We start from the raw sequence: 16,512 nt of genomic DNA, 5'->3' as shown, positions 1-16,512 counted from the left end.
CAACCCTTTATGAGCTATTTACACCTTAAAAACCTATTCCTAGTCAGTGGTGATAATGTTAGTAACTAAAACTATCATTTATTTTTGTGACCTGGGCACTAAACATCCTTATGAGGTAGGCATTCTTGTTCGTTCCATTTTTCAGATAAGGAAAAAAGAAAAATTCAGTAGCATCAACTTCCCTAGGGTCATAGACTAGGTAGGTGGTAGAAAATATATCTGAACCCAGATTAGCGCACATTCTTAATGTTTATGCTATACTGCCTCTCACTGACATGGCCTGTTAAGTTTGATATTTAATATTCTCAAATACATTAAAGAAATGATTACCTATAGGAATAGGTGAAGAAGAAAAGAACAAACTAGTAAAGAACAGACACCACAGTCCCTGGTATACTGTGCAAATTTCATTTCCATTTCACCATGTTGAAAGTCAACAGGCAAGATCAACCCATTAATTAAAATTCTTACCTTTTCTGAGCACATCGAATTAAACCACGTCCAAAATAAACTAATGACATAAAGTTTTCACAAATCTCATTTTCTTGAATCACCATCTTCATCACCAGAAATTTGCTCTCAGCTTCGGTATAATCCTGTAATAACGTAAAACTATGTTAGACTGATGTGAAAGTAAATTTTTGTTTTATTTTGTTTTATAGTTATGTCTCATACTGGAGAAATTGGGGCAGTTTTAAGAGTCATCCAGTCATTCGGTCATTTATTCAAAGCTCTAATCCCAGCATCTCAGTATGTGAACACAAAGATAATGTTGTCAGTGCTTAAAATATTTATTTACAAAAGGACTTAACATCTTCTTTAACCAACATTTCAAAGTGAAAATTTAAAAAAAAATTTTTTAATCTAAAACTGGCAAATAATTCTAGTCAAAATAAGGGCTTTTTCTGATGACTTTTAAAGCACAATTCTTTATAATTCTTCCTAATATCTCAAATATAAAATAAGTGACTTCTTGACAATAGATATAAAGTCTCTTTGGCGGCAACACTATCTTTCTTATAAACAATAAACAGACATATGGTCTTGGTCCCTCTGGGAAAAAATAAGTAGAAAAAAATGCTACGTGGCTTTGTTTAAAAATATTTTCTAGCACTTTCACATTAAACAATAATTACCATTATATGAATTTATTTACAATAAAAATGTTTTCAGTTTGGGTGCCTATAAAGTCTACTTCACCCAACTAACAAGTCAGATTTACATATTTTATTTATGAAGCAAGTAGAAAGTACAGATTTGAGAAAAGAAAAAGTAACAGAAATATCAAAGCTGAAGAAAAAATATGAGAAATTAAAAATCAGAAAGAGAACGTTAAATTTGAAAAGACCCTTACAAATCATCTAGTTAATGCCCAGATTTCTACTTATTTGTACTTCACCTTATTCCACGAAGAATTTGAGGTAAAACTCATAGTTTACAAAAGAAATAGGTACGATTAACTTCAAAGAGATTAAACTATGATAGAAAATTCATTTAAATATAATACATGAATGAATTTTCTATTTTAAACAAATGGTAGGCATTTAAAAGATAAAGTTAAAATAGCTAAACTTTTAAGCTAGTATTAACAGCTTCCTATTATATATTTTCATGTTCACAATATAACTTTAAATTAAAAATAAATGTCAAAAAAGTCACTGAATAGTTTCAACTTTTAGAGAATTTTAAAAAATAAAAATTTTACTTTGTTAAAATGAAGTCAGTGTATGCAAAATGATTTATAATGGGCAAATAACATACGCTACATACCTCTCTCTTTCCTCTTTCAGTGAGAGCTACTCCATATAAAAATAGTAATGTCAAATAATAACCCATATTAATCTGGTGTGCCTAAAAAGAAAAATTGTATTTTAATTGTCTTTTTCAACCGACTTTTTAGTGTAGCAATCTTAATGAAATATCCTAGGCCATTTAATAATTATTAAAAATAGTAAAAATGTCTATCCATTATATTATCAATCATCAAAGAATAACTATAGGCATACCTCATTTTATTGTGCTTCACTTTATTGCACTTCACAGATACTGCATTTTTCACAAATTGAAGGTTTCTGGCAACCCTGCACTGAGCAAGTCTATTAGAGCCATTTATCCAACAGCATATGCTCACTTCATGTCTGTGTCACATTTTGGTAATTCTTACAATATTTCAAAAAAATATTACAATATTTCAAACTTTTTCATTATTATTATTATGTCTATTATGGTGATCTCTGATCAGTGATCTTTGATGTTATTATTGTAATTGTTTTGGATCACTATGAACCACACACTATATAAACACTGCCTCTGTTCCGGCTACTCCATCAACCAGCCGTTTCCCCATACCTCTCCCTGTCTGGGACCTCCCTATTCCCTGAGACACAGCAATATTGAAAAATTCTGTGGTAGGAAGGGGACTAGAAGTGGTTCATCACAGAGATGCAGTCAAATAAGAAGGTATAACACACAGGAAGTAAATAAATGCATATGTATTTTTCTCTAGAGGTAAAAGGGGAAAAAGCATGCATCAGCTGTTCTCTCATCGAAAAATGTTGTTCAAGTCCACTAATTCAAGCTGTCAAAAGAAAACACTTACAGTATAATTAGTAGCTTGAATGTTCCTAAGTGCTGCTTCCAGTTGTGTTATCAAGAAACTTAAAGTCAAAGCAGGAACAATTTCCTCATCACTCTTGTTGTAAGCTGCCACTTCTCTCTGCGGAAAATAATTTAGTTGAAATTTCTTTAAGTTAGAACAAATAGCTACATATATTTTTATTATACATATAATACATGTTTACTGTATAAAATTTGGAAAATAGAGAGGAAGATGGTTTAAAAAAAAAAATTCACACAATCCAAATTCCATTGTTCCTCTGTTTGTTGATGTTTTGAGTGTTCTGATGAATCTTCTTTGTAACTATTTCCCCAAAACACTAACAACTATTCCTATGCCTGCCAAAGGGCTGGCAATGTCCATTTCTACTTCAGAGCAAAAGAGGTAATCCCACTTCATTCTCTCACATTTTCTATTCATTAGAGTAGCTAGGGAGCTTCCTTCCAGCCCTGAACCTTTGGTAGACAGGAATGCTGGCCATAACACCCACTCCAGGTGAACCATTTAGGCTGCTCTGATCACACCTATGCTAAGATATGATTTACTATGTACCAGAGTGTCCTATTTACATTGATGTAACGAAAGGAGGGACTATGTCTTATCTTTGTGTTCATTCCCTATTGCCTTGGACCCACAAGGGCTCAGTATGTGTTTACTGAATTCAACTGTCTTAAACTATATTGTCTGCTTAATGATATATTATCTAAATAAAAAGTTTAACCTGCACTTTCTCAACTTGGATTCCAATATACAAGACTCTACTATTTTCCTCATAGCTAACTAGATGCTTTATTTCAGTTTCCCCAGCACTCAATCTAATGAACATCATCTCTATCAATACACATTCCCTAAATAAAGTAACCCACTGTTGTATTTTTTATTTTTTTAATTTTTATTAACTTTATCAAAAAATAAAAAAATATTTCCAAGTAAAACACAGCAAAGGAATAAGAAAAACAAATATCCTGAAATAACTTCACTGCTTCCAATATGCTCCTACCATACCACAAGAAAATTAACAAACCATAGTCATTCCTGAGCATTCCCATATCATTAAGATTACCCTCAATATCTTATCTGTTCTTATTAGATTATTGTTCCCCCTTCAGTAGCTGCTGTCTATCTCTAGGTTCCCTATATTCTACAATATAATAGATTTGTTTTGAATTTTTCACAGAGCTCACATTAGTGGTAACATACAATATCTCTCCTTTTGTAACTGAAATTTCACTCAACATTATGTCCTCAAGGTTCATCCATGTTGTCATGTGTACATACATACATACAATGGAATACTATGCAGCAGTGAGAAGAGACAAGGTCGTGAAGCATATGCCATATTTTTCAAGTATCTACAAACTAAAAGTTTATTTATATTTCCAGCCCAGAACTACCACCTGAATTACAGACTCATCATCATTTACTCAACAATTGTCTTGAATTTGAAAAGGCATATAAAACATAATACTGAAGTTCCACCTATGCCAATGACAGACTAGATTGTTTCAGATCAATCCTCCCAAAGGAAACAACTAAAAAAAGCTGGAGAGTATATAAAAACTATTTGCCTGAAAACAATGGAAAGTTACCAAAGCACCAAACATCTGTGGGGCTAAGATACAGGAAGTAGAAAGCCCAGAAGAGTGAGACTAATTTTTGGAGCAATTTTTCTCCATAAGGCAACTGTTATATTTAGTGTGACTGAGAACATGAGATGCTAGACAGCGCTTTCAGCAGACTCACAAGTTGGAAGGAAATCAGGAGTGTATGGCCTATCAAGGAGGTGGGGTTCTGGTAAACACACCTTACTTTAGGTTGGGATCCTGAAGAGACATACCCTCAGAGTAAAGGTGTCTATTTTGGTTCCTCTGGAAATAAACCATAACACAGGGATTAATGCAAGTAGTTTATTCGAGGGATGCAGGGAATATTAGTAGGGGAGTGTGGAGATCCAGAAAAGGGAAAGCAGCCTTTAAATTAACAGATGTGTTTTTAAGCTAGTTACTCACAGGGTGCAACTGGGGCTGATACCACAGGAAAACTCTGGAAAATAGTTAATATACATGCCACAGTATTATCCAACTGAAGTGAACAAGGAACTGGTATTTACATCAACTTCCGTGACTTGTTGATTAGAATGCTTTCTGGGGTAAGAAGAGAATGTTAATTCCTTGGGACTTCTGAAAAGGCATGCACAAGAGAACAGGCTTCTGCAGTTCCAGGAAAAGAATCCTGAGATATTGAAAACTGGAAGTTGTCCAGAGCATATTGAAATAACAGGGTTAAAAGGTAAGGGCAGGGCATTGTTAGCATCTGTAAGAAAGGGAAACGAGAAATAGACCCACTATCAGAGAATGGAAGTAAAGGTTGGAATCATCCCAATCCCTGATTGAATTAGGGTAACCTGCCACTAGGCATAGGTGTCTGCCAGAAAAGAACAAATAAGCAGTATCAAGAAAGAATCTGTCCAGTTTTTCTAGTTCTAGTAGAAGGTTACTCTGAAATAACTATAGAATTCTCTATTATATTGTCAATGACTGTAAGAGTTGTACTAATATCTCCATGTTTGTTCATGATTTTGGTTATTTTTCTCTTTTTATCTTGAACATTCTTATCAGGCATTATCAAATTTATTAGTCCTTTTGAAGAACAAAGTTTTATGTTTTTTTAATCCTATTTTGTGTTTTATTCCATTTCATTTAGTTTTAGCTATTGTTATTACTTCTCTCTTTTGATATTGTTTTTAACATGTTGTTCTTCTATTAACCTCTTGAACCTTAAACCTGAAACTTTAGATCTTGCTTCTTTTCCTAAAATATGCATTTCAAGTTATAAATTTTCCCCAAAGCAAAGCTTTACCTAATAACATATTTTTTTTTAAATTGGATAAGTCATGGGTCTAAAGAACAATCAAGTATAAAATACAGGACAACACCCCACCACCAACATCCTGCAATTAGTGTATAACATTTCTTACAACTGATGCTAGCACATTTTTACAACTGTACCACTAACTAGAGTCCATGGTTTAATTTAGGGCTCAATATTTATGTAGTGTAGTTCCATGGATTTTTTTTTAAATTTTTATTCTGTTACCATATATATACAACCTAACATTTCCCATTTTAATCATATTAAGAGAAATATTTCTGTTGAGTTCACAATATTGTGCAACCATCACAACATTACCAAAACATTCCCATCATTCCAAATAGGAACCTTGTATATTTTAAGCCTTAATTTCCCATTCCGTATTCCCCACCTTGTATCCTAGTAACCTATATTCTAGAAGCTGACTCTAAGTATGCTTCTTTTAATTATTTCACATCAGTGGGATCATACAATATTTGTCCTTCTGTGTCTGGTTTATTTCACTCAACGTGATGTCTTCAAGGTTCATCCATTTTGTCACATGTATCAGGACTTTTTTTTCCACAGCTGAATAATATTACATTGCACGTACATACCACATTGTATTCCTCCATTCATCAGGTGATGGACATTTGGATTGCTTCCATCTTTTCGTAACTGTGAATAATGACACTATGAATACCACTGTACCAATATCTGTTCCAATCCCTGCTTTTATTTGTTTATTTTTTTAGTAGGCATTAGTTTTATTTTGCCAATTATATTAAAAAATTGCCAATCCTGCACTGGGTCCATCCTTTTAATTTTTTAATATTACTAGTCCATAACCCTCAAAAACTTGGAGACCACTAAGATAGTTCATGATGTACAAATTCCCATTCCCAGTGCTAGTCATAAACTACCCATTCCTGTCATTTAAAAAGGAAGGAAGGAAGGAAAGAAAGAAGGAAGGAAGGAAGGAAGGAAGGAAGGAAGGAAGGAAGGAAGGAAAGGCATACAGGACACTAGTTATCTTTCATTTTAAAAAGAACACACATTACTTTATAAATTTTCCTTGTTAAGATTCTAATAAAAATAATTTAAATAAAGACACCATACAGAAATGTCATAAAACTCAAAAGTATTACAGGCAGACAACAGATAATGGGGGTTCTTTTTGAAAAAGATATATGATAGGAAGGAAAAAGTAACAGTTTTTATACACTATTTACACATTAATTACACACCATAAAAGAAAAAGTTTTCCAAACATTGGCAAAAAAGCTGAAATACTGTTGGTCTTCCATATATTCTCTTGAAATTCTGCTAGGTGTTCAAGATATGGAGCACAATATGGTACTTCATAGTCCCTTGCTTCATTCAGGTGCAGGGAAACTATATATGGATTCTCAGGATGCTTAGGGTCAATATTAGTGAATAGAAACTGTAATTTATCACCATAAATTTTTCTAATTTCTAGTCCAAGTCAATCTTTATGTAAGTCTGCAGATTTCTGCAGCCTTTTCAACCTCTCTTCATTGCTTTGTTAGCAGTGGAAATAGTTTCCTTCTTCTTTGCATATTCTTCCTTAAGATCCTGGATATTTGCAGTCAATACTTCCATTTCCTGCTTTTCGCATTTTACTTCAGCAATCAACTTAAACAAATTATCTTTTTTTTTTCCTGTATGAGCTTATTCTGCTCAGATCTGATTTTGATATTCCAGAAATATCTTAACCATTTGGTCTTCTTCCTTTAACTTCACAGACAGCTTTCCTGCAAATGCTTTAATGGAGTCCTTCTAAGTATCTCTTAGCCCCACCATCTGACAGGAGGGGTCACTAACTGTTCTTTTGAATTTATTCCAAAATTCATTTACACTTTTATCAAACAGTGCCAGTACATCTTCTATCATTATTGAAGACAGTGCTTCATAGGCAGGTCTAAGCGCCAATGCCTTTCTCACACCAGATCAGGATCACCTAGGGCCAACAGTAAGTCTCCAAACTGGACCCCCAATCCCTGCTTTTAATGCTTTTGGGTATATATCTAGAAGAGGGTTTGCTGAGTCATATGGTAGTTCTACACTCAGCTTTCTGAGGAACCGCCCAACAAGCTTTCTGCTGAACCACTGAACCATCTTCCAGAGTGGCTATACTATTTCACACTGCCATCAGAAAGGAATGAGTGTTACTATTTCTCTGCATTCACTCCACCACTTGCTATTTTCAGTTTTTCTTTAATAGCAGCCATTCTAATGGGTGTGATATGGTATCTCATTACGGTTTTGATTTGCATTTCCCTGGTGGCTAATGATGACAGCATCTTTTCATGTGCTTTCTGGCCATTTGCATTTCTTCTTTGGAGAGATGTCTGTTCAAGTACTTTGCCCATTTGTATTCTGTGTTGTTTGTCTTTTGGTTGTTAAATTGAAGGACTTCTTTATATATTCCGGATATTAGTCTATTTTCAGTTACATGGTTTCCAAATATTATCTCCCATTGGGTGGGATGTCATTTTATTTCATGATAAACTCCTTTGAGGAAAAAAGTTTTTAATTTTGGTGAGGTCACATTTATCTATTTGTTTCTTTTGTTGCTTGAGCTTTGGGTGTAAAGTCTAATAAACCATTGCCTAACAAGGCCCAGAAGAAGCTTCCCTAGATGTTCTTCTAGGAGTTTGATAGTTCTAGCTTTTATACTAAAGTCTTTGATCCATTTTGAGTTGATTTTGCATACGGTGTGAGGTAGGGGTCCTCTATTTTTTTTTGCAAATGAAGATCCAGTTTTCCCAGCATAATTTGTGGAAGAGACTATTCTTTCCCAATTGAGTGGTCTGTGCTACCTTGTCAAATGGCCTTGGCTGAAAATGTGAAGGTAGATTTCTGAGCTCTCAATTCTATTTCATTTGTCTATATGTCTGTCTTTGTGTCTACACCAGGCTTTTTTGATTTCTGTGGCTTTGTTATAAGTTTTAAGATAGTAAAGTGTGAGTCCTCCAACTTCATTCTTTTTCAAGGTGGCTTTAGCTATTCAGGGCCCTTTACCCATCCATATAAATTTGAAGATTGGCTTTTACATTTCTGCAAAGAAGATTGTTGAAATATTGATTGGGATGGCATTGAATCTATAAATTGCTTTGGGTAATACTGACATCTTAACAGTATTTAGTCTTCCAATTCATTAACATAGAATGTCCTTCCATTTAAATAGATATTCTTTTATTTATTTCAGAAATGCTTTGTAGTTCTCTGTGTACAAGTTCTTTACATCTGTTCTGGTTTGCTAATGCTGCTGTCATGCAAAATATCAGAAGTGGATTGGTTTTTATAAAGGAGGTTTATTTGGTTACAAAGTTACAGTCTAAACGCCATAACAGTGTCCAAAGTAAGGCATCAACAATACAGTACCTTCACTGAAGAACAGCGATGGCATATGGAAAACTTCTTTCAGCTAGGAAGGCAGGTAGCTGGTGTCTGTTCCGGGGTTCTGGTTTCAAAATGGCTTTCTCCCTGGACATTTCTCTCTAAGCATCTGGGGTGTTCTCTTAGGTTCTCCCAAGCAAACTCTGGGCTAGCAAAAGTCTGCTTTCAACAGCTGTCTCCAAAATGTCTCTCTCAACTGCAGCCCTAAGCTCCTTCTGTCTGAGCTCTTATGGGGCTCCAGTAAACTAATCAAGACCCATGCTGAATGGGCAGGGCCACACCTCCATGGAAATAATCTTATCAAAGGTATTACACACAGTTGGGGGAGTCACATATCCAAGGAAACACTCAGCCAAGAGGTCACACGCCAATCAGAAAGATTAATAAATCTGCCCCCCCCAAGAATGCATTAAAGAATATGGCTTTTGGGGGAACATAATATATCCAAACCAGCATAACATCCTTAGTTAGACTTATGCCTAGAATTTTGCTTCTTTTAGTTGTTATTGTGAACAGAATTGTTTTCATGATTTCTTCATGAAATCATTGATTGTGCATAGAAACACTACTGATTTGGGGGTGTTGATCTTGATCCCCATCACTTCGCTGAATTCATTTATTAGCTCTAGGAGCTTTGCTGGGGATTTTTCAGAATTTTCTGAATATAGGATCATACCATATGCAAATACGGAAAGTTTTACTTCTTCCTTTCCAATTTGGATGCCTTTTCCTTTCCTTGTCTAATTACTCAAGCAAGAGCTTCCAGTACAATATTGAATAACAGTGATGATAGTGGGCAACCTTGTCTTGTTCTTCATCCTAAAGGAAAAGCTTTCATGTTTTTTCACCACTAAATAGGATGTTGCTGTGGACTTCTCATGCCCTTAATCACGGTAAGGAAGTTTCCTTGTATTCCTAGCGTTCAAAGAGTTTTTATCGAGAAAAGGTTCTGTATCTTATCAAATCCCTTTCTGAATCAACTGAGATGATCATATGCTTTTTTCCCTTCATTCTGTTAATGTGCTGTATTACAATAACTGATTTTCTTATGTTGAACCAACCTTGCATACCAGGGATAAATCCCACTGGATCATGGTATACAATTCTTTTTATAAGCTGTTGAATTTCATTTGCCAGTTAATTTGCTGAGGATTTTGCATCTATATTCATAAGAGACACTGGTCTGTAGTTTTCTTTTCCTGTAGTATCTTTATCTGGCTTTGGTATGAGGTTGATGTTGGCCTCATAGAGTTAGTTAGGGAGTGTTTCCTCCTCTTCAATTTTTTGGAAGAGTTTGAGGAGAATTGGAGTTAAGTCTTCTTGGATGTTTGGTAGAATTACCCTGCGAAGCCATTTGTTCCTGGACTTTTCTTTGTTTGGAGCTTTTTGGTTACTAATTAAATCTCTTTACTAGTAATTGGTTTGTTGAGATCTTCTAATTCTTCTTGATCCAATATAGGTAGCTCACGTGTTTTTAAGAGTTTCTCTATTTCATCTAGGTTATCTGATTGGCATACAGTTGTTCATAGTATTCTCTTATAGTCCTTTTTATTTCAGCGGGGTCAATAATAATGCCTCCCTTTCCATTTCAGATTTTCATTATTCATTCTCTCCTGTTGTTCATCAGTCTAGCTAAAGGTATGTCAATCTTGTTGATCTTTTCAAAGAACGAACTTTTGGTTGTATTCATTCTATTGTTTTTTTGTTTCTATTTCACTTATCTCCACTCTGTTCTTTGTCATTTCCTTCTTTCTGCTTGCTTTGGGTTTAATTTGCTCTTCTTTCTCCAGATCTTCCAGTTTTGAGGTTAGTCCTCTGATTTGAAGACTTTCTTCTTTTTTAATGTGAACATTTAGAGCTATAAATTTCCCTCTCAGTACTGCCTTCTCAATATTTCATAAGTTTTGGTATGTTGTCTTTCCATTTTATTGGCCTCAAGATATTTCCTAATTTTGCTTCTGATTTCTTCTTTAACCCATTGTTGTGTAAGAGTATGTTGTTTAATTTCCACGTATTTGTGAATTTTCCCTTTCTCCGTTATTGATTTCCAGCTTCATAACATTGTGGTCAGAGAATATGCATTGCATGATATCAATATTTTTTTTACTTTATTGAGACTTGTTTTGTGACCCTATATATGGTCTATCCTGCAGAATCATCCATATGCACTCAAGAAGACTGTGTATTCTGTTTTTATTGGGTGAAGTATTCTATATATGCCTGTTAGGTACAGTTGGTTTAGTGTATTGTTCAAGTCCTATACTTCCTTATTGATCTTCTGGGTAGATGTTCTATTCATTGAGAGTGGTGTATTAAAGTCTCCTACTATTGATGTAGCACTGTCAATTTCTCCCTTCAACTCTTTCAGTATTTGCTTCATATATACTGGGGCTTTGCTGCTAGGTGCTTACATATTTATAATTTTTATATCTTTTGTTTGAATTGTCCCCTTTAGTAGTATATAGTGATCATCTTTGTCCCTCATAACTGTTTTTGACTTAAACTTTATTTTATCTGATAAATAAATAGTGGTGATAGCCACACCAGCTCTCTTTTGTTTACTATTTGCATGGCATATATTTTTTCCTATCCTTTCACCCTCAACATGCTTGTATCATTGACTTTAAGCTGAGTTTCACGCAGACAGCATAGTTGGGTCATGCATTTTTATCCATTCTGCTAATCTTTGCCTTTTGACTGGAGAGTTTAATCTATTTATATTTAAAGTCACTACTGATAATACAGGACTTTGTTCTGCCATTTTTCTATTTAGCCTTTAAGTTCTATACACTTTTTGTCCCTCACTTGATACCTAAGTTTATAACTATTTGCTTTTTTGTGGTGTACCACACTGAGTGCCTTCTCATTTTTATCTGGATATGTTTTACATCTGTTTTCCTTGTGCTTACTATGGGGTTAAAACTTAACATCCTAAATATATAACAATCATAACTGGTTTGATACCAACTAATGTCAATAGCATGCACATATACTTTTCCTGTACTGCTCTGTCTCCCCACCATTTTTTGTACTTTTTACCACTTATATCTTTGTACATCATATGTCCAAAAACATAGATTTATCATTACTTTTAAGCATTTGCATGTTATCGACTATAGGAAGTAAGAAGTGGATTACATACCAAGCAATGCAATACAATAATACTGGCATTTCTAATTACCCAAATGTTTACCTTTACCACAGGTATTTATTTCCTTATGCTGTTTTGAATCACTCTCTAGTGTCCCCTCCTTGCAGTCTGAAGAACTCTCTAGTACTGACAATAGGCCTTCTTTCAGCTTTTGTTAATCTCAGAATGTCTTACTTGTTGACATGTTTTGAAAGAGAGTCTCAACAGATATAAAATTCTTGGCTGGCAGTTGTTTTCTTTCACCATTTAAGTATTTTAACCCACTGCCTTCTTGCCTCCATGGTTTCTGATAAGAAATCCCACTCAACCTAATTAGGACTCCCTTGTACTTTAGGTATTTCAACCCACTGCCTTCTTGTCTTCATGGTTTCTGATGAGAAACTGACACTTAATCTAATAGGGATTCCCTTGTATATAACATGATGCTTTTCTCTTGTAGCTTTCAGAACACTTTGTCTTTTGCATTCAATAGTTTAATCAATATATGACGTGGTATATTTTTCTTCATGTTTATCCTGTTTGATGCACTCTGAGCTTCCTGAATGTGCATATTCACATCATTTGCTAAAATTGGGAAGTTTCCTGTCATTATTTTTTTTTTTGACAATTTCTTCTGTCCCTTTCTCTCTCTTCTCTTTCTGGGACTCCCACAATGCATATATATTGGTGCACTTGATGGTGTCCCAGAAGTGTCCTTCTCCATTTTCACTTTTAATATTTCCTTTTTCTTTCTGCTCCTCAGCCTGACTTATTTCAAGTGTTATGACTTCAAGTTCACTGTTTATTTCTTCTGCCAGATCCAATCTACTCCTGAACCCTCCTGGGCATTTTAAAATTCAGTTCCATTATATCCAACTCCAGTAATTCTGTCTGGTTCCTTTCCAAATTTCTATCTCTTTCCGAAGCTTCTCATATTGCTCATTGTTTTCCTGATACCATTTAGTTCTTTCTCTGTACTCTCCTTCATCTCCTTGGGCATTTTTAAGATCATTTTTTTTAAAGGCTTTGTTTGGTATGTCCACGTTCTTATCTTCTTCATTGGTGTTTTCTGGAATTTTATCTTCTTCCTTTGGATAGGCCACCATTTTGTTTCGCTTGTCTTGTACTCTTGTTACACACTGTGCATTTTAATATCTTAAAATGTTAACACTGTGATTTAGTCCCTGGCTTTGTAACCAGCTGGTGATAAGGCAGAAGCTTTCTTGATTGTCAACCCTCTTTCACCAAGGTCTGTCCAAGGCAAATGCAGTTTTCCCTGTCTTTCTGGGAGTCTGTCTTGTTCTGGGCTTTTGCTCATTAGTTGTTTTGGAATCCCCCATTTACAGGAATATGGTTTTCCCCTCTACTTCTCAAGTGACTGACCTCCCTCTCCCAGGTATTTGAAGCTGGCAGTCCTTTGTCCCAGACTGTCCATTTCTATAGTTTTTACACATCTTTTGTTGTCTCACACTGCTTTTGCCGGAAGGGCAAATTCTTGGAGGAGAGTCACCCTGGAGAGGACTTTCCCATGCCAGTCTTTCCAAGCCAGGGACCCATGAAGGGGGTCAGCTCTAAAGTGTTCTGGGGAGGGGATCAGGATAGGTGCGAAAATCTTTTCCAATGGCTCCCCAATGCTAAGCTTTCCTGGCTTGTCCAGCAAATGCAGCCCTTCAGCTAACTGCCCCTCCAGAGCCCTGAGGCAGTGCTGAGTCTTTAAACCTTCACCACATCCTCTCCTGTCCAGGATGGTTTGAAACAATGGCTGCTGCTGCCTTTGTCAGGGCAGGTTGAAACAGCAGTTTCCCTCAGAGCCCGGATCCAGCAATCTGAATTAGCTACTGAAAAGCCTGGATCAGTGATTGGCCATGCCTACCTTTGCTCTTGCGGAAGAGAATTTTTACATTCTTTTCTGATATCAGCAGCTTGCCAGAGACTAGACCCCAAGGCAGCCAGCTGTGAGGCTGGGGAATGGGTGCTGGTAGCTGCTGTGAGGGGAGATCAACTTACAGTTCCTTACTGTAATTTATCAGTCTCTTCCTCCCAAGCTGTATGGTGTTCTGGCCTCTGGTGTTTCAAAATGGTTGTTTCAGACAGTTCTTGTCTGTTTGATAGTTGTTCTGGTGGAAGGACTGAGTTATAGAGCTCCCTATTCCACCACCTTCCCCAGAAATCCACCAGAAACACATGCTTTGATACATATATTTTTATTCACTTAAAAATTTATCTAATTTCCACCGTGCTTTCTTTCCTCTTTGACCCGTGGGTTATACCTAGATTAGAGATATATATCTTTACTTCCAAACATACGGTTTTCTAGTTTTCTTTCTGCTACTGATTTCTAGATTAATTGCACAGTAGTTAAATAACTTACTCTGTATGTTTTAGTCCTTTGGAATTTGATGAGACTTGCTTTGTGACGTAGCTTACGGTCAATTTTTGTAAATATTCTGTATGTACTTAAAGAAGGTATATCCTGCTACAGTTGGGTATAGTGTTCCATATATATCAATTAGGGTAAATATGCTATAGCTCCATTGATTTCTTGCATATCATGTTTCTATCAGGTATTAAGATAGGAATGTTAAAATTTCCCACTAATGTTTCTGATTTGCCCATTTCTCGTTTAGTGTTATCAATTTTTGTTATATCATACATAAAATTACTGTATATACTTGGGTCTATTTCTAGATTTTCTCTTCTATCTCTAGACCAATCTATGGAGTTAAGAGTAAGTAATACAATCTTTTCATTATTAACAGTTTCATAATAGGTTTTAATATTTAGGAGGGCAAGTTCCCAGCCCTTCTCCCTTACTCTTCACTTTCATAATTTTCTTGGTTATTCTTTCTTTTTATTTTCCCAATTTGAACTTTGTAGCATAAATAACAAAAATATCCTTTTGATATTATTATTGAAATTATGTCACTTTTGTAGATTCTAATTTAGGGAAAATTCACAGCTTCATGACATTGTCTCTTCCTCCATGTACTGCTTTCTCTTCAGGCCCTTATTTTCTTATCATTAATAGAGTTTTAGAGATTTTTAGTTATTGCATTAATACTTTATCCAACGATAAAGTGAATAATATTGGAGTATGCGGATGCTTGATGAAATGCAGATTCCCAGACCTACCCCAAGAGATTTGGATTGTTTAGGTCTCATATGCACTACAGATATTCTGATATAGGTGATTAAAGACAAACTTTGAGAAATACTAGCTTAAATTTTGTATATTTTTTTTCCTGGGTATTTTACCTTCTCTGTTGCTATTGTAAACAAGTATTTTCCTTCCATTTTTTACCTTCTACTTGGGTATTGTTTGCACATACAAATGCTACTGATTTCTATTTCTGGTTGTTATTTATGCTTGATTTCCAAAGGATAAGCATAAATGGTGGCATTACTCTATCAATTTCAGACCAGAATCCATACTGTAATAAATTATCTCAAGGTTAAAGTCTGAGGACAATTTTCAGAGTTTGTTTGAATTATTAATCATAATAGCATTAATTTGTTTCATAAAAATAATAATGTATTATTTTACTCAAAGGCAAGTGTGGCATTTTTAAGACACCTATGGTGTTTTGGTTCCCCCTACTAAATTAATAGTTTAATTAATTCAGCAGGGGGCACTACTCTCTGAATTAACAGCCATAAAGAAAAGAGTAGGTCATTTTCTTTAACTTTGGAAAAAACCTTTAATTTAAGAAATGACACCCCTCCTGTGTGGAAAATTATCATAAATTATTGGTCAGTAAAACTATTTTCAAGAAGGAAATCTACAATATATTCTCTAGACTATTTACTTCACTCACAAGTATAAGAGTTTGGGATATTATTTTTCTTTACATTTTTTAGAGGTTTGTCAATATTTTAGAAATCAGGAAACTAAAAGCAGTGACCTGTGCCAAAGTAACACATTATGGGTAATTAGTACTTGGAATAAACACTAGACCTTCCAGTTGAGAGCTTACAAGCTACTAAGCTGCATTCCTACCATTGTTTTTCAAAGGCTAGTACCAACTAACTATTCTACTTGACTAACCATAGTCAAGGTAGAACCCAAAACCCTTCACATGCAATAAGATGGAGATATCAAGACCTTGGCTGCACTGTTAGAATTAAAAAAAAATTATATAGAGAGAGCTGAATTTCTGCTCCCTGAAATGAATGATGATCTCACCTGCATAGTTTGAAGGGAGAAATCTTCTTGTAAAAACTTCTTAATGTGAGGGACCACACCTTTTGGTAGAGTGTTAATTGCACTCAATATTTTCTTCATTTCTAATAGTAGGTTAATAGGAACAAGATCAATAGGTATGTCCTTTTCCTGTTTGTCCTAGAAGAAATTATTCATTAAAAATGTACACTATACATTTTTTATTTATTTTAATATTAAAGTTAGCCAAAGTATTGGAAAAGAAACAAAGTGCCAACTATATGCAGATTGCCCTGACAGAACTATAGAATAACAAATACAAATAAGACATTC

The 16,512-nt window shown here is 34.9% G+C and overlaps 1 protein-coding gene and 1 pseudogene across 8 annotated transcripts in view; both read right to left on the bottom strand.

Moving 5' to 3' along the window:
* DZIP3 (DAZ interacting zinc finger protein 3) overlaps positions 1 to 16,512 on the bottom strand; it is a 138,116-nt gene that overhangs the window by 98,841 nt on the left and 22,763 nt on the right. For 7 of the 8 annotated variants that reach the window (XM_037835179.1, XM_037835173.1, XM_037835182.1 and 4 more), the window contains exons 4-7: positions 16,204 to 16,359; positions 2,600 to 2,716; positions 1,771 to 1,851; positions 472 to 596 (exon numbers count right to left, since the gene is read on the bottom strand). In XM_037835179.1, the coding sequence (XP_037691107.1) occupies positions 472 to 596; positions 1,771 to 1,851; positions 2,600 to 2,716; positions 16,204 to 16,359 (479 nt within the window). The remainder of the gene's footprint in view (positions 1 to 471; positions 597 to 1,770; positions 1,852 to 2,599; positions 2,717 to 16,203; positions 16,360 to 16,512) is intronic. The other variant, XM_037835181.1, reaches the window with a different exon arrangement.
* LOC119533033 lies at positions 6,703 to 7,381 on the bottom strand (annotated as a pseudogene).

The sequence above is a fragment of the Choloepus didactylus genome, chromosome 1, assembly GCF_015220235.1.
Source record: "Choloepus didactylus isolate mChoDid1 chromosome 1, mChoDid1.pri, whole genome shotgun sequence".
Lineage (NCBI taxonomy): Eukaryota > Metazoa > Chordata > Mammalia > Pilosa > Megalonychidae > Choloepus > Choloepus didactylus.
The sequence above is the reverse complement of the archived record's forward strand: the minus strand, read 5'-3'. Positions and strand labels throughout refer to the sequence as shown.